Here is a 27,117-nt window from a genome sequence, read left to right on the forward strand (position 1 = left end):
TTTCCGTCATAGATTATATAGTGGAATAGAAGGGTGTTCGCAGACATAAAACTTGGGCACCATTTTGGCCTAGGTGGATGCATTTCACGTGTGTCTAGACCTGAAGCAACCTGAGCCCATCATACCCAAAGCTACAAGCATGGATTCCCATAAAAGTCTCTAGCTTGTTTAAGCTTTCCCTGTACACTCGATTGTGTATCCATCTGTTAGACCTTGAGTGTCTGTGTGGCAGGCATCACTAATGATGCAGGTTCCATTCTCTCGGATCCCACTGTTCAACAACTGGAGATCATACCAACATCCCTACTGTTGTGCATGGATGGGCTGCTGGATCTCATGCACATAATCTTTAGGATTAGTCTCCTTTTTAGTTTCCATACGAAAGACCCTTTGAAGTGTTGGATAAAGAAACATCTTTGCCTGTTTTGCATACCTTTTTGAAGGGTAACGTCTCTGTAGTATGTTCAGGACTCTTATCAAGGAGATCACCAAAGCCAAGGGCATGCTGTTGGCTCCCAGCTGAGGAAGACTGCTGCTTCAGAGTTTAAGAGCTCCTTCCATTTCTCTCAGGTCTACTTGTCCATATCTAAGGCAGAATAACCACTCTGCCACAATACTTCTAAGTCCCAAAGTAAGCCCTTGCAAGAAGAGGACTCCTCCCTTTTCTCGTCGTGGGGTCAGTTAGTGGCCTTGGCAGCCTTTTCGGCCCAGAATGTTTCAAACTCTTGGGTCCCCAGCGTGGTCTCTAAGGGTTACAGGGCAGTGCTTTAGTTGCTTTCCCCTTCTTGTCTTAACTGGGTTAATGGTTACTTCCTTTTGCACCAGTTTATGTCCAGTTCCACTCCAAGCTACTCAAAAAAAATTTTGACTGTCGGCTTCCCCTGTTCTGGACTTGCTTGGCTCCAACCTGGTGGCTCGTCATGGCCATGCCTGGAGTCTGGACATCCTGCCTTCACACCCCCCTACCCCAATATGAAAGCTCATAATGATAGATGCTAACCTAAAGGAAGGAACTAATAGTGCTCACCAGAATTTTTTAAAATAAAATGCCACAGATCTTCTGCAGTCCCAAGCTTACCTTTCGTGACTGCTGATTGTGGAGACCGGTACAAAGAGTGTGACTGGACTGTAAACCTAAATGCACTCGAGTGCTGCGGTATTGCTTCCTGTGAGTGTATTTTAAGCTTTTTTTTTTTAATTATTATTAATTTTTTTTTTTTTATACTGGTATTTTAATAAAATAAATAGTGGTAAGCACTATTCCTTCTTGTCATGTGGCTTGGGCGAACATTTGCCTGTGGAGGAGCCTGGAGGTGAGCCATATAAGGAGCAGTATATGGAGGATAAATTAAAGGGGACATGCACCTGAATATGGCACAACGTTTATTTTGGTGGTTTTGACCTCCCAAATGATTCAGGGGTCATTGAAAGACGGTGAGCATATTGGATTTTGCATGTGGTAAAGAGCATGGGTTTAACAAGACTGTTGAAGATATATGGATGAAAAGCGTGCACGTTTCCTCGTGGCAGTGAGATCCACGAGTTTGGATGTTGGACTTTATTATTATTTTATTAATATTTTCATATAGTGATGCTTTTGGCTTTAATTTGGGGTTGCACTGCACGATTTAGTTCTTTCCATAGATTTTCTTTTGGATTCAAGTCAGGTGATTGGCTGGGCCATTCTAGCAGTTTTATTTTCTTTCTTTGAAACCAATTGAGAGTTTCCTTGGCTTTGGGACCATTGTCCTGCTGAAATATCCACCCTTGTTTCATCTTCATCATCCTGGTAGATGGCAGCAGATTTTTTTCCCAAGAATGACTTTTGCCAGTACCGTATGCTGAAAAAAATCCAAACACCATGATGTTTCCACTTCCAAATTTCACTGTTGGTATGGTGTTTTTGGGGTGATGTGCAGTGCCATTTGACCTCCAAGCATGGTGCGTATTATGACATTCAAAGAGTTCAATTTTGTTCTCATCTGACCAGACTATATTCTCCCAGTATTTTACAATATTGTCTAAATGTTGTCATAAAGAGTCCAACTCCTTGCTTGCTCTTTAAAATCTTCGGCATTTTTGGTTCTCCTTAAGACATAGTATCAGACGTCAGTGTCTAAATGTTGTGCAGCAAATTTAAACAAGTTTCAACATGCTTTTTCTTCAGCAATGGAGTCTTGTGTGGTGAGCGTGCATACAGGCCATGGCGGTTGCATGCATTACTTATTGTTTTCTTTGTACCTGCAAATTCAAGGTCTTTCTGTAGCTCTCCACAAGTGGTCCTTGGCTCTTGGACAACTCTTCTGATTCTTTTCACTCCTCTGTCAAATCTTGAGGAGCACCTGGTCGTGGCTGGTTTATGGTGAAATTATGTTCTTTCCAATTCTGGATTATGGCCCCAACAGTGCTCGCTGGGATATTCAGAAGTTTAGAAATACTTCTGTACCCAATGCCATCAGTATGTTTTGCAACAATAAGGCTTCATGTACACGGGACATTTTTGCAACCTCTCCTGAACTATTTAACTTGACAGATAGTAACCCACATTTAAAATGCCAGTTTTGCCGCATTTACATGCCGCGTTTAGCGGAGTTTTGCCATGTTTGCGTTTAGAAGCGTTTACTTTTTTTTTTAAACCACTTCCCTACCGCACATAGTCAAATGACGTCCTTGACCTTGTGTGGTGATATCTGAATGATGCCTGCAGCTAGAGGCATCATTCAGATATCATTAGTTCCAGCCGGCGATTCTGTGCACCATAAGAATGATCATAGCGGCAGTTCCGCTGCTTGATCGTTCTTATAGGCAACGGGAGGGGACGTCTTATTGACCCTGCATCTCTCCATAAAGAGGACCTGTCACATAGATTCCTTTTACAAGGGATGTTTACATTCCTTGTAATAGGAATAAAAGTTATCAAAATAATAATAAAAAAAAATTTTTTAAACGCCCCTGTCTTCGGTAGCTCACGCTCAGAAGCGAACGCACACACAAGTCCCACCCACATATGTAAACGCCATTCAAACCACACATTTGAGGTATTTCCGCGTGCGTCAGAGCGTGTGCAACAATTCTAGCACTAGACCTCTTCTGTAACTCTAAACTGGTAACCTATAAAAATTTTCAAAGTGTCACCTATGGAGATTTTTAAGTACCGAAGTTTGGCACCATTCCATGAGTGTGCGCAATTTTGAAGCATGACATGTTAGGTATCTGTTTACGTGGCGTAACATCATCTTTCACATTATACAAAAAAATTGGGCTAATTTTACTGTTTCTTGTTTTTTTAATTCATTAAACCGTTTTTCCAAAAAAAGGCGTTTGAAAAATTATTGCGCAAATACAGTGCAAGATAAAAAGTTGCAATGACCGCCATTTTATTCCCCAGGGTGTCTGCCAAAAAAAATATATAATGTTTGGGGGTTCTGAGTAATTTTCTAGCAAAAAAATGATGATTTTTACATGTAGGAGAGAAGTGCCAGAATAGTCCCGGTATGGAAGTGGTTAAATAGCTAAAAATAAACGCCTGTAAACTAAACACAAGTTACCGTGTTTAGAAGCGTTTGGTGCTTGAAATGCCTATAAACTCAGCTTTTGAACCCATTTTTTGCATTCCAAAAAAAGCCTCTAAACTCAACTGACCAGAAATGACTGTAAACGACCCTGTGTACATGTACTGATAAGATAACAGTGGAGAGTTCAGGAGCAGTTGAAAATAATGCCCAACTGCTCCTAAACGTCCGTTTAGCAGCAGCAGTGTACATGAGGCCTTAGGCTGCAAAGGTCTTGAGAGCTCTTTGCTTTGACACATCATGAAATGTGTTTTGTGTGACACCTTGGTAATGAGACACCTTTTTATAGGCCATCAGTTGTGACTGAACCAGCTGATCTTCTTTGTACCGACAAGGGGCAGGATTGCTTTCTAATTACTGATAGATTTCAGCTGGTGTCTTGGCTTCCCATGTCTTTTATGCACCTCCCTTTCTTCATGTGTTCACTACTTTTTCCCTGTGTCGTTCCATTTTATTACACAACTTAATTTCTGAGCTTATTTATTTTGGTTTCTTTGTATGCATGGGTTGTTGCCGATGTGGTGAAAATTTCATGTCAATAGCACATTTTAGAAATATACCTAGAAAAATGGTGACTTGTTACTTATTTTACCCGCTGTATGTGTAAATGTTGGGATTACATATAGCACCTTAAAGTCCCCTTTTATTCTTCTCTTTATGCTATTTTAACTTTATTTTTTGGGATGGGGTGCTAGATCTACCAGGCTATGCTTCTTTTGTGTTATTTAAGACCAGTTCAAAAGATTCCACTCCAACATGTTCACAGTAGAAAAACCCAGTGCACCTGGGCCTAAACAAATACCTTCCATAATTTTGCACCGAATCCATAAGGTCAGTTATTGCATCTCCGAGACGAGGGGATTACTTGGCATCTGTATGACCTCCAATATACCCTACTGCATCTGCAACTATCATGCCTATTTTTTATCCACCCCATCATTGTTTTCTGCTGTTTGCAATTGGAGACAGTCATTTGAAGTTTGTCACACTGCCTTTTGGCCTAGCCTCTGCTCCCAGAATATTTACAAAAGAACTTGCATCTCTTCTTGCCTTTCCAAGAACTTGGGGCATCCAGGTCACATGGTATCTAGAAGACCTTCTAAAGGACTCCTCTCTTCTGGCTATCTGCAAACGTCCACAGGTCCATTCAGATTCTTTAGGCTTTCTGTTAGGGGATTAACTTACAAAAAAAAATCAGCTCTCCGGCTTTCTCTTTGGCCAGAAAACTTGGGATTCTGGGCCTCATGGTGACCTCGTTCGAGGTTGTTCCATTTACCCAGTTTCATTAGAGACCTCTCCAATATAACATCTTGTTAGCTTGGAACATGTATGCTCATTCTCTTGACTTGCTCATGCTCCTATACAGCCAAACAAAAGAAATCCCCTCCCCTTGCTTGGTGAATCATCAACCTAGCCTTGACAACAAGAAATTTGTTTCTCCCATATTCCTGGAAAGTGATAACAAATGGTAGTCTCTCCAAATAGGGAGGAGTGTTCCAATCCTTCAGTTCAGGGAACATAGTCACCAAAGAAGGCCAAGCTCCCCATCAACATCTTGAAGCTCAGAGCTGTCAAAATGGTTCTGCACCACTGGACTCCCCTTCTTCAGGAATACCCAATTAGGGTACAGTCAGACAATGCCACAGCTGTGGCCTACATCAATCAGCAATGGGGGACCAGCAGTCATGCAGCCTTAAAGCAAACTAAATCCTCTCATGGAAGAAAAAAACACTGTCCAGCTATCTCTGCTGTCCATCTTCCAGGAGTGAACAATTGAAAGGTGGATTACCTCAGCTGTCACCACCTGAATCAAGGAAAATGGGCCTTTCACCCCGAGATCTTAAACCGGATCTGTCAGATGGGGCACTTGGGATATTGATAGCCTGACCTCCGGGTTTAACCACAAGCTACCTCTGTTTGTTGTCAGGACTAAGGATCCTCTAGCACTAACATGGGATGCCCTGATGATTGGCTGGACTCGAGGCTAATCTGTTTTTCCTCCAGAGCAAATGCTGCCGACTGCTTCACAAAATGGAGCAAGAGAAGAAACCTGTGAATTCTCATTGCTCCATCTGGCTCAGGAGAACTTGGTACACAGACCTACTTTGGACTGCAGGAAGTTGACCCTTGGCTTCATGCTAACAGGCCAGACCTGCTCTCTTAAGGCCCTCTGTTCCATCTTGCTTTTCAGGCACTGTCTTTAATGGCATGGCTGTTGAACCCCAGCTCTTTAGCTGTAGAGGGTTCTGAATCTCATTCCTACCCTGCTAAAAGCAATAAGCTTTCTACATGATTTCTCTAGTTTGTCTGAAGATCCTTTGTCTAATTTGATTTGAAAAAAAAAATGTCATTTAAAAAAATTCAAAGAAAAAAAATTGGTCCTTTTTTAAACTGGAGGGCCACCCTAAAAAAAAAAAAATTGCACCAAAAATCTTTTAAAAAAATGTAAAAAAAATAAATGAAATGAAAAAAATTAAATTAAAAAAAAAAATGTACTTACCTGAAACCCTCTTGTTGCTAGGCAGTCTTCCTAATCTGCCTCTTCTTCCGCTGCGTGCAATGCTCCTCGGTGAGTGGCCCTGTTGCCTTCTGGGAACTGTGTGTGTTCCCAGAAAACCACGGGGCCATTCACAGAGCATCGCAGGAAACTGGCAGTGAAGCTGCAAGGCTCTACTGCCTGTTTCCCTTATTAGGATGGCGGTGCCGGGACCCGAGAGCCAAGGGACGGGTCGGCCTCGGGTGGCCGACATCGCGGGCACCCAGGACAGGTAAGTCTACTTATTTAAAGTCCGCAGCTACAGTGTTTGTAGCTACTGACTTTAAAAAAAAATTTCTCTGGCCGGAATCCCGCTTTAAGAGCTATGGGCGGAAGTGACCTTTTGACGCCGCTTCCGCCCTGCAATGATATGGAGACGGGTGGGGGCCATCTTCCCCTCACTCGTCTCCATGTCAGGCTCAGGAAGAGGGTCCGATTGCCTCCGCCGCAGATTAAAATTGATCTTGCTGCAAATCTGCCACGGAGACCACTTTTATCTTGTAGCGGACTGCCTGCTGAAGAGGATACCAGGGTTATGGCAGCTAGCTGCTGCCATAACAGCGATACTCCTCTTCAAAATACCGACGTATAACGACGGTGGGGGGTCCAGAAGTGGTTAATCAATACTCTACTATTCTTCTATGTTGGAGATATGCAATTTCTATTGCAGCTCTCCAGCGCAGTCATCCTTGACCTTTTGTCCCTCTCCTATTTGCAGATCCTCTCCAAGCCATTAAAGTTTTGAGGCTGACGTTTGATAACTCGAACCTTCCGCTCACTCCCCATATTTTCTATGGGATTAAGGTTTATCGTCCCTTTTGATGTGGTGAAGTTGTCCTGTCCCCTTAGTAGAAAAACGCGACCAAAGCATTAAGTTTCCACCTTCATGTTTGACGATGGGGATGGTGTTTTTGGGGTCATAGGCAGCATTCCTCCTCCAAACACGGTGAGTTGAGTTGATGCCAAAGAGCTCAATTTTGGTCTCCTCTGGCCACAACTTTTTCACCCAGTTCTCCTCTGAGTCATTCAGATTTTCATTAGCAAACTTCAGACGGGCCTGTACATGTGCTTTCTGGAGAAGGTGGACCTTGCGGGCGCTGCACGATTTCAGTCCTTTATGGCGTAGTGATACCAATTGTTTTCTTGGTGACTATGGTCCTAACTGCCTTGAGATCATTGACAAGATTCTCATGTGTAGCTCTGGGCTGATTCCTCACCGTTCTCATGATCATTGAAACTCCACGAGGTGAGATCTTGCATGGAGCACCAGACCGAGGGAGATTTACAGTTATTTTTTGTTTCTTCCATTTGCGAATAATTACACCAACTGTTGTCACCCTCTTACCAAGCTGATTGGTCTTGTAGCTCATTCCAGCCTTGTGTAGGTCAACAATCTTGTCCCTGATATCTTTGGACAGCTCTTTGGTCAGCTCTTTGGTCTTGGCCATGGTGGAGAGATTGTAATCTGATTGCTTCTGTGGACAGGTGTCTTTTTATACAGGTAACAAGCTGAGATTAGGAGCAGTCTCTTATCTCAGCTCGTTACCCGTGTAGAAGACACCTGGGAGCCAGAAATCTTACTTATTAACCACTCAGGCCAGGTTCACACTGGTGCGACATGACAGCCTTCCTACTTTGGATCCGACTTTGCCCTGCGACTTGAAGCTGACATACGTCAGATCCCCGCCAATAACAGGCACTGTGTTTTGGTATGAATCTTGAGGGGAAAACTCCACGCCAAATTTTAAATAAAAAAAAAAAAAAAACGGCTTGGTTTCCCCCTCCAAGACCATACCAAGCCCTTGGGTTTGGTCTGGATTTTAAGAGTGAGCGCCCCCCCCCCCTTCCTAAACCGTACCGGGGTGGGTGATTTGGGGCAGGGGGGTGCCCTGCGGCCCCCCCCCCAAAGCACCTTGTCCCCATGTCGATAACTACAAGGGCCTCTTCCCGACCACCCTGGCTGTTGGTTGTCTGGGTCTGCGGGCGGGGGGCTTATCAGAACCCGGGAAGCCCCCATTAATAAGGGGGCACCCAGATCCCAGCCCCCCACCCTATGTGAATGAGTATGGGGTACATCGTACCCATTCACTTAGGAAAAAGTGTCAATAAAAAAACACACTAGACAGGTTTTTAAAGTAATTTTATTAGGCAGTTCCGGGGTCTTCTTCCGACTTCTGGGGTCTCTTCCTTCTTCTCTACGCTCTTCGGCCTCTTCTCCCGCTCTCCGGTATCTTCTGCCGGGCTCCTTGCCCGCTCTTTTGCTAGCGGTGGCCCGGTCTTCTCCGTCTTTCCTCTTCTCTTCTTCTGATGTTGACACGACGCTCTCTCCCGCTCCCGGAGCAAAAGAGGAAGTAACCTTATCGGGGTTTACTTCCTCTTTAACAACCAGCATCCAGTCTCCTTCCCCTACCAAAAAAGTGCAGTAGTATCAAAAATACGTCAAAATGCAACCTAGTCATGACGAGACTGGTTAATTACACTACTGGACAAGTGCTAATTGTACCGTGTTAACATTTGTCTTCAGAATTGCCAAACTTTTTGATATGAAAAATAAAGAATGTATAAAAAAATGCAACCTAGTCACAGCTGCATTAATGTAAACCTAGCCTAAATGTCATTGAAATACAAAATACTGCTTTATTTATTGCCTTCTCTGTGATATCGACAATAGGTCCGAAACAAACTGACTTTTATGCTTTGTTAGAAATATTTCAGATGCTGGAGCTGTTTTATTTATTTGTTTTTTGCTTAACCCTTCTACTTGACGCTTGCTTTTACATTCTTTTAGGGTGGTCTCTGAGAGAGAGAAAGTAGTCACATACAGTAGACCTCGCAAATACGTCCACTCGTCCGGGTCTGACCCTCCAGAACTAGGATATGTTGACATCAGGACACTTGCAGAAGGCGTTTGTCGCTATGACCTAAATGAGATGGATGTGGCTTGGCTGGAGCTGATAAATGAAGAGTTCAGAGAAATGGGTAATTTTAACAAACCTGCAGCATTGAATACTTCTTGTATACTAAGTAAAAGCACATTGGCATGACATGCTGCACAAGTAGTTTTGCCTATTATTATAATGTGTGTTCTGGGATGGCAAGTACACCCCCAGCCAAAACTTTCAGTATAGAGCAGGGAGGTTAAAAGCTCTGCACAATTTAAATTGCTTTGTCCACATAGTATTTCAACCAATTAGAGAATTGCTTGCAAGGTTTATGCCATGTAGGAGTCCCTAGGTGACAATCAAGGGCAAGAAAACTGCTTGTTGCTGACATAGATTTTTCAGCATGCTGTAATGGGTATTAGGTGTTATTGCAGACTAACAGATGAAAGTAGCTGGTGGGTTGAAAGCTGAGTTGTTGACAAATCAATTGAGAAAATCTGTCGATTCCCCCATCCTGCCAACTGGGAGGATGCAGGAATCCCCACTGCAACCCTGTTTAATTCATTTTTAAAGGGATTAATTGTAACCAGTTGCCTATCTTTGGCATCTTCCACACATCCATAAAACTCCCTATATATAGAAGATGTCTCCTGTACGTCCATGAGGACTGCCTGCAGTTTATCTCCCCTGCTTCCCTCCCGTGCACAGCCCTGTGAAACCTGGTGTCTGTAGAAAGATGAGCTCTCAATCCAATGACAGTGAGAAGCCTTCCTCATTGAATGATCACTCTGACAGCCAATCGTAGTGAGCATTCAGTGTAACAAATGTAAACCAAAAGTAATACACTACCTGTCTTATGTCATCAGTTCCTAATCTGTGAGTGAGAGAGCTGCAGCTGGCAGAAGAATGTTTGTTGCATGCGCAGTTAACTCTTCACCAGGATATGCTCTTGTTTTAGTACTTAAAGGAGATGTACAGCCAAAGCTCGTTTGGCTGTACTTTTCTTATGGATCACAGGAGTGCAGTTCGTTTTGCACTCCTGTGACCCATTTTCAGCAGAGAGTGGGCTGAAGTCCGCTCTCTGCTGACATCACAGAAGTCTGTCCAGGCTCCGCATCACGACCACGGAGTTGGAATCCGCCAGATCCCTGTACCGACACCCAGTTCAGCCACTGAGCGAACCGCTGGGAGGCTGACTCAGCTGCCCCCTCCACAGCTTAGCGCTCCAGTGAGCGAAGAGGGGGCAGAGCAGAGAGTTGTGACTGACCATCACCAGCTCTCTGCTCATGGAGCTGTGAGAACTGAGTGATCAGCCGTGTTTGAAAAAAAACAGAAACCCATACTAATCTTTTAACCTATTCATTTCAACCTGTATAAGCACTATTTAACAGTTTCATCTCCTGTTTCATGTTTCTATTTGAAATAATTTGTTGGAAAAAAATATTATTATAAAGCACTTATATACAGTGTTATCTTTAAGGGTTTACTGTTAAAAAAAAAATGTGGTTTAGGGTATATCTGTTTTATTTTAAATCGGTAAGAACTTTAAATTACTGATGCGTTATGAGAAAAATGTAAATGTTTGCAAAAAAAAACAAAAAACTTTCTTTTGTAAATAACTTTTAACATGCTTTATACCAAAAATGTAATTGTAATTTTGCAGTAAATGGAAGAAGCAGCAGAATAAAGTGTATGTTCTCCCCACAGTAATAGTACTTGTGTTCAAAATATTTCTGATCAAACTTTTCTTGTTTTTCCCCCTTAAAAAGCAAATAAATGAGAAAAATTCTAAGAACTTTAGGATCTCAAGAAAGCCCAGTTTTTCCCCCCAAAAAAACAAACTATGTATGAATTCTTTATCATAAGTAATTACAAAGTTATAGACTCATGAACAGACGAATAGCAAAAATGTGAAAATATGGTCTGGTCCATAGGGGGTAAACAGGTGTGAGAGCCAAAGTGGGTAAAGTCATAATTTTTTGTAAAATAACAAACATGTTATACTTAACTGCTCTATTCTATTGCACAAAGCTGTTCCGATCTACCACTTCTGGGGTCCCCTCCCTGTGTGTCCATAGACTCACACAGCGTGGCTCAACCCCGCTAATGGCTCCCACTGCCTCAGCAAAGCCTGTGACTCCTGGAAGAGGGTGGACAGCTGCTGCAGAAAGGCACAATGCTGGATCGAGTGTGGACTTGGGTAAGTATAAGGGGAAGGGAGGGGGTGGTGGTGGTGGTGGTGAAAGGACAATACTACTATTGGAACATTTTTTACCTTAATGCAGGGAATGCATCAAGATAAAAAATGTTTAGGCTTCAGAGCTACTTTAATATTTAAACTAAACTCGCTAATCCATTTCTCCATGCTTTATTTTGTAGAAAAATCACTTTGAAATAACACCCCCTAGCATTTCTAACCATCTTGAGTATAGCCAGATGATTCATGTAACATTTACTTGTGGAATCCATCTGTCCTTAGCTCGGGCATGTAGACAGGAGGGTGTGCTTAGCTGAGAAAACCCCTCCTCCAGATGAAGAAAAATGCCATGAAGACTCATGAGATGATTGTCATCATTTTGGCCTAGGCCGCAAACCAGGAAGCAACTGAAGAAATGTAAACAAAAAAAAATGTTTAAAACAAGTAAATATGATATACCTTTCTATCTGTTTACTAATGGTAGCAGCATAGGGATTAAAAATAATTCATGTTTATCGAGAGAGTTTACTTCCACTTTAAGTTAAACATTGTGCATGCCCTTCACAGCCTGGGTGTTCATTATATACGATAGCATGTGTCTGGCATTTTATTGGTGATTTACTTTGACGTAAAGGATAAATGGTTTTCTATGTTTACTACCTGTCCACTTTATGTAACTTTTTTTATTTTTTTTATTATTTGTAGGTATGCCACAGTTGGATGAGTACACGATGGAGCGAGCAATGGAGGAGTTTGAGCAGAAGTGCTATGACAACATGAACCATGCCATAGAGACAGAGGAAGGCCTTGGCATTGAGTATGATGAGGATGTTGTCTGTGATGTTTGCCAGTCTCCAGATGGTGAAGATGGCAATGAAATGGTCTTCTGTGACAAATGTAACATCTGCGTACATCAGGTTAGGAGGGTGCTTTTGAAAAGACTGCATGTTTATTATGGCTCTCTAGAATTGTTATGGTTTGCAGCTAGAGCAGGTTGTTTCCAGGCCACAATTGTCAATTTCCAGTTCAACCTTTCTTATAACCCAATATTTTACTTTGCTTGACAAATGGGTTAGGAATTAAAGAAATGTAAACATTTTGAGAGTTTTACTGCTAAAGCATCAAGCAGTTCAGCAGCATTACTAGAGGTTTATGCACCAGGTAGATGAGGGCCTTGTCTGTTTTTGAAACCTTGATAATGTGGGCCAGGTGGGCAATTGCTGAGGTTTCAGGGATGGAAGTACTGCTTGAAAATACTGAAATCAGATGATCTCAAATGTTTAAACTGAGAAAATGTACCATTTTAAGAAAAGGTAAAATAAAGCGAGTATGAAATTGATGACAGTCACACGTCTTAAAGGAACAGGGCAACAAAAAGCTGACAAAGTGGTGCTTGCAAGGAAGAGCTGGAACACTTTTTTTTTTGTTTTTTTTTTGTTTTGTTTTTTTTTTTTTTTGATCCAGTATGACTTTATTGAGAAGTCACAGAAAAAGACAACATGAAAAACATATTACAAGCATCCAGTTGCAATACACAAAGTATATTCCCCACACCTTGTAAGAACTTGCAGCTTAATAGACTTGCAATTCAAATCATCAAGAACATAGAGAGCACCCGTGAAAACAGTAATGTAAGATAAAGTCCTCAAAAATCCTAAAATATCTACTTTTTAACCCAAGAAGAGGCGTAGGAAGGATATCTAAACAAGCAATCGGTTATAGGCTCTATTCATTACAGGAAACTAAAGCAGATAGGTTATACCACCTGTTACAATAAGATCCTATCGATTACCAAGTCAGTCTGTGCCAGCCCCCTGGCTAGCCAGCCAACCTCCCCACACTTTATCAAATTTGAAATGACTACCTGGTTGGAAGCTGAAGAGTGGGAACTTTGGAGAGTCAAAACCAGTTTTGCTTTTGACTGCTGGTGATTGCCGTGTTTGCATTTTTAGGTTCTTTTTGGGGTGTTTCCTTGCAGCTTTTTAACACCTTTTTTCTGTCACTTTTTAAGCCGGCTTTTTTTTTTACTTTCCTTTCTTCAGACTACTAATTAAGGGGAGTGGTTAATTGGTCACAGTTGCTTTAGGTCCTAATACATTTTCTGTAGAACTAATTTCTGAGCCTGCTAATCCCACCTTTTTGCTTGCTGGAACTCTGACCAAGTGGAACTGGACTAGGCGGTGATTTAAAAACCCAGAGTTTAAAACCCAGAGTTTAAAACAGGAGGTTATAACAGGAGTCATCAAACCTGTAAGTAACATCTGAAATTTCCTGCTAGTAACATTATTTTAACTGGGAAAATAGGGGTTAGCAAGATTAAAGGTTATGTGCAGTGCACAGTGTGCCACATGTATACAACAATGAAGCAACAGCTCCAGGGTTGATACTGCTGCGACAGATGTGAGCAGGTTGTCCTTTTGGAAGCTGGCATTAGAGATCTGGAAGAGCAAATTGCAAAACTGGGCAGAACTGACAATCTTGAAAGGGGTCCTCTGCTCACTGAGCAGGTGGCTAGTGGGCTTAATTGGGAGGGTGGATGGGTAAGTCAGGATTATCAGGTAGGAAGATGGGTTAATACAGTTAGAGGGAGTGGTATTGGCTCACAGAAAAGGAAGGCCAGCCCTGGGTTTGAGCACCCTAACAGAATCTCCAATTTGGGTAAAGATGAGAGGTATCAAGCTTAGAGGTGGCAGCCCTAGATATCACTGCTCCCCCTAACAGCCGGGAGAGCAGCCTATCTAGTAGGGGTGGTAAGGAGTGCAGGTAGGCCTAGACAGTTGGTGGTAATGGGGGATTCTGTAAGCAGAAGGACTGATAGAATAATTTGTCGGCAGAATTGCCTCAACCAAATGGTTTGCTGTCTCCCTGGTGCCAGGGTTCGGCATGTGGTGGACCGGGTTGATAAATTACTGGGGGGGCTGGGCATGACCCAGCTGTCTTGGCCCACATTGGAACCAACGACAGAATATATGGAAGGTGAAGGCTCCTTAACCACTTGCTGACCGGGCCGCCACAGTTTTACTGCGGCAGAATGGCACGGCTGGGTGAAAATACGTTATGTAATATTATATTTTATGCAGCACAGTTTCCTTTTCTCTGGGGAGAAGAGACAGATCGTCTGTTCATACAGAACATGAACAGCAATTTGTCATCTCCCCTACACAATTCCCTCCCCCCTTCAGTTAGAACACACACTAGGGAACACAATAAACACCTTTATCGCCCCCTAGTGTTAACCCCGTCCCTGCCAGTGACATTTTACAGTAATCGGTGCATTATTATAGCACTGAACGCTGTATAAATGCCAATTGTCCCAAAAATGTGTCAAAAGTGTCTGTGTCGCAGTCCCGATAAAAATCGCAGATCGCTGTCATTACTAGTAAAAAAAAAAAAAATTGATAATAAAAATGCCATAAAACTACCCCCTATTTTGTAGATGCTATAACTTTTGCGCAAACCTATCAATAAACGTTTATTGCGTTATTTTGGTTTTTTTTTACCAAAAATATGTAGAAGAATACATAACAGCCTAAACTGAGGAAAAAATATTTTTTATATATTTTTGGGGGATATTTATTATAGCAAAAAGTTAAAAAAAAAAATAGCGTTTTTTTTTTCAAAATTGTCTTTCTTTTTTTGTTTATAGCGCAAAAAATAAAAACTGCAGAGGTGATCAAATACCACCAAAGGAAAGCTCTATTTGTGGGGAAAAAAAGGACGTCAATTTTGTTTGGGTGCAGCGTTGCGCGACCGCGCAATTGTCAGTTAAAGCGATGCAGAGCTGAATCGTAAAAAGTGCTCTGGTCAGGAAGGGGGTAAAATCTTCCGGGGCTGAAGCGGTAAAGAACTAGGCTGCAAGTTGAAGGGAAGGACCTCCAAGGTGATATTCTATGAAATATTGCCTGGCCCATGCACAACATAGGAAAGGCAGGGAGAGATTAGAGACCTGAATGCATGGCTAAAGACCTGGTGTAAGGAGGAGGGATTTGGGTTTTTAGAGCACTGGGCTGACTTTCCATTGGGGTACAACCTATGTGCTAAAAATGGTTTGCACCTAAATGGAAGGGGGGGGTTTACTGTGCTGGGGGAGAGGTTTTTTGGGTGGGTGGGGAAAGATTGGGGGGATTATATGGCAGATTATATGAAGATTCCAATGTTACAAACAACCATTGGAAATGGTTCTAATTTGTACTAAAATAAAAAATATGCAACATACGTTTGAAAAATGTGACAATGAATTAAAGTGTTTGTTCACCAATGCCAGAAGTCTGCCAAGCAAAATAGGTGAGTTGGAACTATGATCTAATTGGTATTGCTGAATCTTGGCTTAATTATTCTCATGACTGGACTATTAATATTCCTGGCTATGCTGTCTTTTGGAAAGACAGGGTAAAACGGAGGTGCTGTCTGTCTCTGTGAGAAGTGATCTCAAAGCGAGTGTGAAAGAGGACCTAGTTGATGGAGAATGTGATGAATCTGAAGCATTATGGGTGGACCTGCACAAGGGTGTGCCTACCACAAAAGTTGTCATTGGAGTTTGTTGTAGACCTCCCAGTGTTAGTGAGGAGGTGGAGACTCTGCTCCTTGCACAGATGGAAAGGGCTGCAAGGGCTGGGATAGTTATAATAATGGGGGATTTTAACTACCCGGAAATTGAATGGAGTAATGCCACTGCTGGAACAGTTAAAGGGCAAAAATTTATAAACCTTTTACAAGACAATTTTATGGTCCAGTTTGAGGCCCCGACTAGGAATGAAGCTCTGCTGGACCTGGTAATCTCAAACCATGCAGAACGTATTACCAATATTCATATAAAACATCTGGGTAGCAGTGACCATGACATGATATAATTTAATGTTGGGTGTAAGCAACAAACGCAGTTGGGTTTCTAAGTAATTTTTCTAGCGAAAAAAAAATTATTTTAACTTGTAAACAACAAGTTTGAAAAATAGGCCTGGTCCTCAAGTGGTTAAAAGGCTAAAAATAAAACCTATGTGGCTCACTGACAAATTTAAAATGGCTATAAATAAAAAAAGGTTTTAAAAATATTTAAAGATGAAGAAACGCCGTCTTAGTTTTAAATGTTACAAAGAATAGAACAGAATATGTAAAAAGGAAATCAAGGATGCAAAAATTCAAAACTAACAACTGCAAAAGATAGTAGGACAATCCCCAAAAATTGTAATCTATTAATAGTAAAAAGATCAGGTCTGAGCAAGTAGGCCCTTTTCCAAATAATCTCGAGTGGGTGACTGGGGACAAAGAGGCAAATGTATTAAATACTTTCTTCAGCTCTGTGTATACAAAGGAACATGGGGGAGCTCATGTCCATAATGGGGGTAGTAGTGACACAGCCCCAAATGATCCACAATGGCTCCAAAGTGATATGGTCCAGAAATATTTAGACAGAATAAAGGTAGGGCTGCAACTAACGATTATTTTCATAGTCGATTAGTTGGCTGATTATTGTTTCGATTAATCGATTATTCGGTTAATAACCTTAAAAAAAAAAAAAGTGTGGTGTATAATTTAGGTAATGTGTACAGTTTTAAAAAAAGGTAATTTATTCTTAAATATCTCTATGCGGTGGTAAATATAAATAACCAACTATATGGTTAGGGAGCAAAATATCGAATCCACTCTGAGCATAACAGACAGAAGACATATACTGTATATACTATTAGAGGAGATATACTGTATAAACTATTAGGGGAGATATACTGTATATACTATTAAAGGGTGAATCTGGTAAATATCATCAGACTCAGTGATCAAATTTTTTTTATTAAAAACAAAAACAATCTGTTTCTGCAGTGCTTTTTTTGCTGTGCGTTTTGATTTTTGCGCACGTGATTTTGCTGCAATTTGCGTTTTTGCATTTTCTTTGGCCAATTTGTTGTTGGGTAGATTAAAAAAACACATATTGCTGCAAAAACGCATTACATGCTTTTCTGCAGCTTCTCTATTGAAGTATATTGAACCAAAAAAATCACCGTTTTTTGCGTGAACGTGTCCCATAGGAAACCGTGTGAATGAATTGTAGTGCGTTTCTGCAAAAAGCACCAAAAAACATAGATGTGAACCAGGTCTAAGACGTTTAGTAACATAATGGGGCGAAAAAAAACTAAAATTAGCCCTTTTTATAGTACAAAAAAAGCAGATAATCACTACTGTAAAGGGTTAATTTTTTTTTAGTGTAGAACTGTGAAAGTAATATTTGCAGTAGCGATTATTTGCTCTTTTTGTACTATAAAGGGCTCATTTTAGGTTTTTTTCAACCCCATTATGTTACTGGCCGATTAATCGATTATGAAAATAGCAATCGATTAATTTCATAATCAATTAGTTGTCGATTAATCGATTAGTTGTTTCAGCCCTAAATAAAGGTGGATAAAGCACCTGGACCAAATGGCATCCACCCACGAATCCTAAAAGAATTGAGCTTTGTCATTTCAAAGCAAGTGTTTCTAATATTTAGGGACTTGTTAATGACTGGAATGGTACCACTGGATTGGCGCAGGGCCAATATGGTGCCCATATTTAAAAAGGGTTCAAAGTCTTTACCAAGTAACTATAGACCTGTTAGTTGAACTTCTAAAGTCGGGAAGATTTTGGAGAGTTTAATAAAAGACCACATAGAGGAGTTCTTGCTAGAAAAAAATATTTTAAGCAACAGACAGCATGAATTCATGTGACAGAAGTTTTCAAACAAACTAATTTCTTTTTATAGTGGCGGTAAGTAAAACCTTGGACAGAGGGGTGGATGAGGTATACTTGGATTTTGCAAAAGCGTTTAACACAGTTCCCCACACACGACTAATGTGTAAGGTAAAGTCTATAGGATTGGAAAGATCTGTTTTCTAAATGTATAGAAAACTGGCTAAAAAACAGAATTCAGAGAGTAGTGGTTAATGGCTCTTACTCTGAATGGTCTAAGGTTCAGTGGTGTACCCCAAGGTTCAATGCTGGGACCCTTACTTTTTAATATCTTTATAAATGACATAAGGTCTGGGTTTTAAAGTATCATTTCTTCTTTGCAGTGGAATAACGTCCTTACAGGATGTCTCCAATTTACAAGCCAACCTCAATGCACTTTCTAATTGGGCAACTAAGTGGCAAATGAGGTTTAATGTTGATAAATGTAAAGTTATGCACTTGGAGGTTAAGAATTTGCGTGCTTCATACATACTAGGGGGGGGTAAAACTGGGGGAATCGGTGGTGAAGGATCTGGGGGTTATGGTAGATCTAAAGTTCAATAATGGCATGCAATGCCAAGCTGTGTTTTCCAAAGTGAGCAAAGTCCTTTCTGGTATTAAGAGACGTATGGACTCCAGGGAGAGAAATATAATTTTGTCCCTGTACAAATCATTAGTAAGACCTAATCTGGAATATGCAGTTATGTTTTGGGCACCAGTTCACAAAAAGGATATTGGAACTGGAGAAAGTGCAGAGAAGGGCAACCAAACTGATAAGAGGCATGGAGGAGCTCAGCTATGAGGAAAGACTAGAGGAACTGAATCTATTCCCTCTTGAGAAGAGGAGATTAAGGGGGATATGATCAACATGTACAATTACATAAGTCCATATAGTAAACTTGGTGTTGTTATTCACTTTAAGGTCATCACAGAGGACAAGGGGGCACTCTTTACGTCTAGAGGAAAAGAGATTTCATTTCCAAATACGGAAAGGTTTCTTCACAGTTTAGAGCTGTGAAATTGTGGAATAGACTCCCTCCAGAGGTGGTTCTGGCAAGCTCAGTAGATTGCTTTAAAAAAGGCCTGGATTCTTTCCTAAAATGTACATAATATAACTGAATACTAACATTTATAGGTAAAGTTGATCCAGGGAAAAATCAGATTCCCTTGGAGATCAAGAAGGAATCTTTTTTTTCCCCTGCTGTAGCAAATTGGATCATGCTATGCTGGGGTTTTTCGCCTTCCTCTGGATCAACTGTGGGTGAAGGATTGTGTATATGGGATTGTATTTTATATTTATTTATTTTTTGTTGAACTGGACGGACTTGTCTTTTTTTTTTTTTTTTCAAACCTGATTAGCTTTGTAACTATGTGTAACCTCTGTGCTGGTATATCAATTTTTCCATCCTTAACATTGTACCCATCTGCTCAATCCACATTTGGGGCTTTGGGGGGGATGGGAGAGGGAATGTAGTAAAAAAAAAAAAAAAAGCTTACGGGCCTGAAATAGGTCTCTAGTAACCGCCTCTTTAGCATACCTGTCTGTAATTGGGGCACCAAGCATGCTTACAATGCAGTGTTGAAGGGTCTAAAGCAGGGGTCTCAGGAGTCCCATCATGCCTCTGCCTGTGGAAGTCTGCTTGTAACTGTCCGCCTTGCAATGCCTCATGGGACTTGTAGTTTCACAACAGCTGAAGGGCCACCAGTTTGAGACCCCTGGTCTAAAGGGATGGAGACCTCAAGGGCAGCATTCATCGTGGCTAAAACCGAGCTCCAATAACGGTGCAGTTTCGGGCATCTCCAAAACAGGTGTATTAGGTCCCCTACATCTCCACAACATCTTGCACATATAGGGTCAGGGAGCAAACCCATACAATGCAACCTGAGGGGGATGCGGTGAATTTGCAACAAAATGTATAGTTGAGAGGGTGCCTGCGCCACATTAAGAGAACACAGCCTCCAAGGCCTCCTCCTACAGGTCTCCAGGTATATCTCCCACTTCTCTCTCCCACTTCTCACATGCTGAATTGGGAAAATTCTCAAAGTACACCCCCATTAGCATGGCTTAGCAGGTGGAGATAAAACCATTTTTGTGGAAAAGGATTGTTTCATTAAATTGAAGATTGGGGTAGGGGACATCTGAGGCCCCCAGGGACCGTTGAGCTGCCACTGCATGTTTTAACTATAAATAATAAAAAAAAGCATAGAAGAGGGAATGCCATATTTACCCTGCAGTTGGGAGAAGGGAAGTAGATGACTATTAGCAAGGACTTGTTTAAGATGGGTTACCCCATAGGCTCGCCACAGGGAGGCATGTTTAACTCTGGCTAATTCAGGGTAAGTATGGTTTTCCCAAATAGGGCTAAACCCCGTGTACCCTGTCACCTTCTGAAGCCTATAGGTTGGGTAATTTTTGTGCTTCCAGTCCCTCTGCTAGGGAGGTGGCCCCAGTACAATGCAGCATAATAGATAGTGTAGACTGTAGAGTCTTGGATTCTCTCCCTAGAAGCTCGAGTTTCTACCAATCCTCCTACTAGGTGCTGAAGTTGGGGTGACATGTAGTAGATCCATGGGTTCGAGAGAGCCAACCCACCCCTATCCTTTTGGTTTCTACAACTGTTCCAATTTAACTCTAGCTCATCCTCCCTTCCACAATAAGGATCTGACAGCCGGGGAGTTGTGGAGAAAATTGAGTAATTGGGCCATGAAGATCATTTGATCAAATTGCCCATCCCCCCCCCCCCCAGCCACCTTAAACCACAGTTTTCACCATAATTTAACTTTGTCTCTAAATTTTACTAATAGGGGAAAAATATTTAGGTGGCTAAAATTTGTCAGTTGAGGAGAAATTATTTCTAGGTATCTGAGCGATAAAACTACTGGTACAGGACATAAGGGCAATGTTAAAAGGGTGTCTGGTTGATCTAGAGTTAGCCAAGCAGACTTGGTCCAAATTATTGTTAACTCAGAAAATCGACTAAATTCTGATATGGTGGATGGAAGGGCACTGCAACAAATTAGGCTTATTTGCAAAAGGTCAGTAACATGATTGGGTATAAAATGAGCATCTTAGAGAGTCAGAGTGTCTCAGAAGTAAAGCTGGGCAGAGATTCACCAATCTGTGAAAAGCTGCGCCTAAAAATTGGCAAACAATTTCAGGATAATGTGTCTCAATGTAAAATTGCAAAGACCTTAAATATATCCTCATCTAGAGTACATAATATCAAACCATTCAGAGAATCTGGAGAAATCCCTGTGCGCAAGGGACAAGGCTGAAATTAAATATGGGATGCCCATGATCTTTGGACCCTCAGATGGCAATGCATTAAAAACAGGCATGCTTCTCTGATGGGCATCACTGAAATGGGCTAAGAGCCCTTTCACACTGAGGCAGTTTGCAGGCGCTGTTGCGCTAAAAATAGCGCCTGCAAACTGGACCTGAAAGTGCAGCTGCTTTGTCTCCAGTGTGAAAGCCCCGAGGGCTTTCACACTGGAGCAGTGCGCTAGCAGGATGTTAAAAAAAAAGTCCTGCCAGCAGCATCTTTGGAGCGGTAAAGGAGCGGTGTTTATACCGCTCCTTCACCACTCCTGCCCATTGAAATCAATGGGGCACCGCGGCTATACCACCGGCAAAGTGCCTCTGCAGAGGCGCTTTGCGGTGGTTTTTAACCCTTTCTCGGTCACTAGCACGGGGGAAAAACCGCCCCGCTAGCGGCCGAATACCGACGGAAAAGCACCGCTAACAATAGCGGCGCTTTACCGCCGACGCTGCCCCAATGTGAAAGGGGCCTAAGGAGTACTTGAAAAAATCAGTTACCCATGTCTTCCCAAGATGCAAGGTGAAACTCTATCGTGCAAAGACGACTAAACACCTGAACATGATCCAGAAATGCCGCTATCTTCTCTGGGCCAAAGCTCATTTAAAATGGTCTGTTGCAAAGTGTAAAAATTGTTGTGTGATTAGACAAATTGAAGTTTGACATTCTTTTTGGCAACCAAGGGAACCGCGTCGACCATATTAAAGAGGAGAGGGACCTTCCAGCACTCAGTTCAAAAGCCTATATCTTTGCTGTTCTAGAGGGTGCATTAGTAGAATGGGCAGCTTGCACATCTGAAAAGGCTGAAAGATCTGTCCAGGTTTTAGAGCAGCATATGCTCAGGCAAGAATTGGGACATCGTTCCTCTCCCAAAACGCCAGCAACTGGATGAGCTTAACACCGAGTGCAAGGTTCAGGGTGGCGCTACATAAAGAGTACGAGGTTCGGGATTGCGCTGCGTACAGGGTGCGAGGTTCGGGATTGCGCTGCGTACAGGGTGCGAGGTTCGGGATTGCGCTGCGTACAGGGTGCGAGGTTCGGGATTGCGCTGCGTACAGGGTGTGAGGTTCGGGATTGCGCTGCGTACAGGGTGCGAGGTTCGGGATTGCGCTGCGTACAGGGTGCGAGGTTCGGGATTGCGCTGCGTGCAGGGTGCGAGGTTCGGGATTGCGCTGCGTACAGGGTGCGAGGTTCGGGATTGCGCTGCGTACAGGGTGCGAGGTTCGGGATTGCGCTGCGTACAGGGTGCGAGGTTCGGGATTGCGCTGCGTACAGGGTGCGAGGTTCGGGATTGCGCTATGTACAGGGTGCGAGGTTCGGGATTGCGCTACGTACAGGGTGCGAGGTTCGGGATTGCGCTACGTACAGGGTGCGAGGTTCGGGATTGCGCTGCGTACAGGGTGCAAGGTTCGGGATTGCGCTGCGTACAGGGTGCAAGGTTTGGGATTGCGCTGCGTACAGGGTGCGAGGTTCGGGATTGCGCTACCTACAGGGTGCGAGGTTCGGGATTGCGCTACCTACAGGGTGCGAGGTTCGGGATTGCGCTACGTACAGGGTGCGAGGTTCGGGATTGCGCTACGTACAAGGTGCGAGGTTCAGGATTGCGCTATGTACAGGATGCAGGGCTCAGATTTGCTCTACATGCAGGGCTCGGGTTTGCGCTACGTAGAGGGTGCAGGGCTCGGGTTTGCGCTACATACAGGGTGCAGGGCTGGGGTTTGCGCTACATGCATGGCCCAGGTGTGTGCTACGTACAGGGTGCAGGGCTCAGGTGTGCGCTACGTACAGGGTGCAGGCCTCAGGTGTGCGCTACGTGCAGGGCTCAGGTGTGCGCTACGTACATGGGTGCAGGGCTCAGGTGTGCGCTACGTACATGGGTGCAGGGCTCAGGTGTGCGCTACGTACATGGGTGCAGGGCTCAGGTGTGCGCTACGTACATGGGTGCAGGGCTCAGGTGTGCGCTACGTACATGGGTGCAGGGCTCAGGTGTGCGCTACGTACATGGGTGCAGGGCTCAGGTGTGCGCTACGTACATGGGTGCAGGGCTCAGGTGTGCGCTACGTACATGGGTGCAGGGCTCAGGTGTGCGCTACGTACATGGGTGCAGGGCTCAGGTGTGCGCTACGTACATGGGTGCAGGGCTCAGGTGTGCGCTACGTACATGGGTGCAGGGCTCAGGTGTGCGCTACGTACATGGGTGCAGGGCTCAGGTGTGCGCTACGTACATGGGTGCAGGGCTCAGGTGTGCGTTACGTACATGGGTGCAGGGCTCAGGTGTGCGCTACGTACATGGGTGCAGGGCTCAGGTGTGCGCTACGTACATGGGTGCAGGGCTCAGGCGTGCGCTACATACAGGGCTCAGGCGTGCGGTACGTACAGGGTGCAGGGCTCAGGCGTGCGCTACGTACAGGGTGCAGGGCTCAGGTGTGCTGCTATGCAGTATGTGCACCTTTGAACCCCCATATAAAGCTCACCTCGGCACCCCCCCACCCAGCCCTTCTGTCTCAACTGCTAAGCTCTGCAAATATCTTTTTAAGCTCTGACCTCTGTAGCCCCATAACCCTCACCTTTGCAACCCCCCACTGCCCTTATCTGCTCACCTCTCAGCAGCTGCTCCATCTTATTTTGCAGCTCTACCTCTTCCCCAGTGGCCAGCATCTGCAGTAGCACAAAGCTCATCCAGAAGTGGGAGTTTGCACCCAGGATGGGCACCAAGCTGCAGTCAACACTCCCCTTTCCCACAGTCCAACCACACTGTTCCCAGCAGCTGTCCCTCCCATACCCCTAACCTGAGTATAGGGCAGTGAGTGTTCTGTGGGAGCTGCAGATAGGTGTGCAGTCATCTGTAACAGAAGCTGGGCTTCTGTGTTATACAAGTGACAGTAAATAGCGGTGCACACAGGGCCACTGCTGGAGGTGGCAGAACTCCATTTTACCACAATCCGACTGAAAAAAAGGACTGCCAATACTGGTTGTTAAATAGTTGAGCTGAATTCACAGGGCTTTAATTTTATATGCTTCACTTTGTAGACTGTGTTTTACATTATATACTCAAGACTGCATGGCTGTACATGCACATTTTCGCTGCTTCACTGTATGGCATAGAACCTTACTGCTTAGCATTTACTGTTTAATTTACCTGTATTCCACATTGCTCTACTCTCTACACTGCACAGTGTTTGGCTTTATATACTCCACTAGACTTTGCTGTTTTATATTGTGCTACACAGTACAGCATGTTTTATAGTTCCACATTGCTCTGTTCTGTACACTCCACCTCACTATATATACTCCACCTTTGTTAGCTATGTAGACGGTGCTGTAAATTACTGCCTATCTGTATACCTTGTACTGTACATGGATTTTGGTCCATGGATTTCAGTCGTACATGTGTATGTTCCACTGAATAAACTTGCTATACATTTTTGACTGTGTGGTGTTTATTCCCTACAGATTATCTCTGTGTTGTATGTTAAATATCTCAGTGCTGTACTGTTTATACTTTTCTCAATCCCTAAACTGCCAAACATTATGTAGGTTTTTCCATTTACTACTGATATCAGAAAAATAGCCAATTATGTTAATTTTTTTTTTATAAATTTTCTGCTTTTTGTTTGTCTCCTGAAGGCATGTTATGGCATTCTCAAAGTACCTGACGGAAGTTGGCTGTGTCGGACATGCGCCTTAGGGGTCCAGCCAAAATGCTTATTGTGCCCAAAGAAAGGAGGTGCAATGAAGCCTACCCGTAGTGGTACTAAATGGGTCCATGTCAGCTGTGCTTTGTGGATCCCTGAGGTAATGCCTGATTCTTATTTCCTGTGTGCAATAATTCTGCTTAAACTAATATGTTAATATTCCATACATGATCACGGTTAATGATTTGGTAAAAAAAAAAGTAATTTTTTCGCTTAGGCAAGAACCACAGAAGTGCTGATTTAAATATTAGTTTAATAAAATATCTAGTTGTAAGGCCCCTTTCACACTGCTCTGTACGCATATACGTTTTTACCGCAACTTTGCTGTGTTTCAAATGTGTTTCTGGTACATTTTTGGGCCACCTGCAAAAAATGGACATGTGACTCTAAAACGCACCAAAAACTCAAATCGCAGGTGCACCACGATTTTACTGTGTTTTCCATTCATGTCAAAGGGAAGCTGCGTTTTTGGTGCAGTGTTCAAAACTGCACCAAAGATGCAGCATGCAGGACATTTCAAAACTCACTGCACCCACAGCACAGTGGTGTGAAAGTCCCATAGGATTTAAAGGGAAACCTTTTTCCTGCATTTTTCTTGCAAGGTAAAAGCGCAGGAAAAACATATTGGTGTGAAAGGGCCCTTAGAGAGTGAGGTGGGAGGGGCAGGGCAATGTGACATTGACCCTAAGGGTGAAGGTCTGCTTTAAGGGGGATATCTGTTCACATATCACATAGTTGTCTACATTGGATAACTACTTGTTTTTCTTTTGTTATAGGTGAGCATTGGGAGTCCTGAAAAGATGGAGCCAATCACCAAGGTGTCTCACATCCCTAGTAGCCGTTGGGCACTCATATGCAGTTTATGCAGTGAGAAAGCTGGCGCTTGCATACAGGTAATGGTCTTGTGTAATGCTATGTGTATACCAATAACAATAAATTATAACATGAGAATGATTCTTTTGATTTTTTTTTGATTATTAAATCCTGTCTGGCTCTATTTCTACAGCCTCCAAAGCAGTTGTTAATATTTTGGGTGCAATTCAGTTCTCTTATTTTTCTTTGTAATCCATTTATACTGCTGAATTTTAATGTGTTGCCTCAGTAAAGCTTGGTGGTGATGCCCATCTGAGTATGGGTAAGCATGCGACTCGCTCCATGTGACAGTGCTGCAGCTTGATGATTGGTATAGGGCTGTTGAAAAATGTTGGAGACATTGTCTTAAAATGGTTGTAAACGATAATAAGGCTTACCTGTGGGTACCGTGGATTTCTCCTAAACTGTGCTGTGACCAGCGGCTCCCGCACGCATTCACGGGAGTGACGTCATTGTGGTGCCGGAGCCCGCAAACCTGGAAGTAACATTCTGGAGACATGTCGCCCATCACAGCGATCTACGGGGACCGCTGCAACAGCATCATTCCAAGGTATTTCATAATGAGCTAGAATGGGATGCATACTAGCTCATTATGCCTTTGTCTTGCAGGTTATTTTATCTTATTTTTTATACAACCAATTTAAGAAAACTGGCAAAGTTAGCTTGACCTTTTGTCATGACCGTTTTTCACAGCTGAATTTTGGTTTAATTATTTCATGACCTGTTGGATTTCCAAAGCAAGTAGTATGAGAGTTGAGTTGTTTACATTGATCAGAGTTGAATCTAGGGTTTTGGCTTGATCTATCAGTTACTGGAGTAGGAGTGGTTGTACAGCTTGAGCAGTATAGTGGTGGATGTAATAGAGCTCAAAAACAGATATTGAGTTTTGCAGGTAGTGCTGGTTTGGAGTTTGGGGTCTATTATTTTAACAACATTGCATTTAGGACTGTGAGGTCTAATTAGTTTTAGTGAGGAAAGGAGCCGTTTTATTTACCCGTTTTATAGAATGATATTCTATATTGTAAAGCGCTGCGTAAACTGTTGGCGCTATATAAATCCTGAATAATAATAATTCTTACCCTAGGTTCACACTTCCGCGTTTTGTGCGGACTGCATTTGCGCGGGCACAGCAGCCATTCAAATGAATGGACTGCCACGCCTGTGTTTCCGCAAAAAAGTGCATGCACCTTTTAAATCGTGGCCGCAAGGAAATCACATGGTATTCTTGGGATTTCCCTGCAGTTCCTGCAAACGCACTGCATGCTGAGAACGTCTCCTAAGAGCAACGCAATTTGGGTGCGGGAACAGATGCGATTCCCGCAACTGGAATGCAGAGTGCGGGCTAGTGT

At 43.0% G+C, this 27,117-nt stretch overlaps 1 protein-coding gene across 3 annotated transcripts in view; it reads left to right on the forward strand.

Annotated features, from left to right (window-relative positions):
* JADE1 (jade family PHD finger 1) overlaps window positions 1–27,117 on the forward strand; it is a 186,156-nt gene that overhangs the window by 110,962 nt on the left and 48,077 nt on the right. For all 3 annotated transcript variants that reach the window (XM_073603792.1, XM_073603793.1, XM_073603791.1), the window contains exons 5-8: window positions 8,897–9,087; window positions 11,893–12,104; window positions 24,828–24,995; window positions 25,672–25,788. In XM_073603792.1, the coding sequence (XP_073459893.1) occupies window positions 8,897–9,087; window positions 11,893–12,104; window positions 24,828–24,995; window positions 25,672–25,788 (688 nt within the window). The remainder of the gene's footprint in view (window positions 1–8,896; window positions 9,088–11,892; window positions 12,105–24,827; window positions 24,996–25,671; window positions 25,789–27,117) is intronic.

Source organism: Aquarana catesbeiana, linkage group LG01 (genome assembly GCF_042186555.1).
Source record: "Aquarana catesbeiana isolate 2022-GZ linkage group LG01, ASM4218655v1, whole genome shotgun sequence".
NCBI lineage: Eukaryota > Metazoa > Chordata > Amphibia > Anura > Ranidae > Aquarana > Aquarana catesbeiana.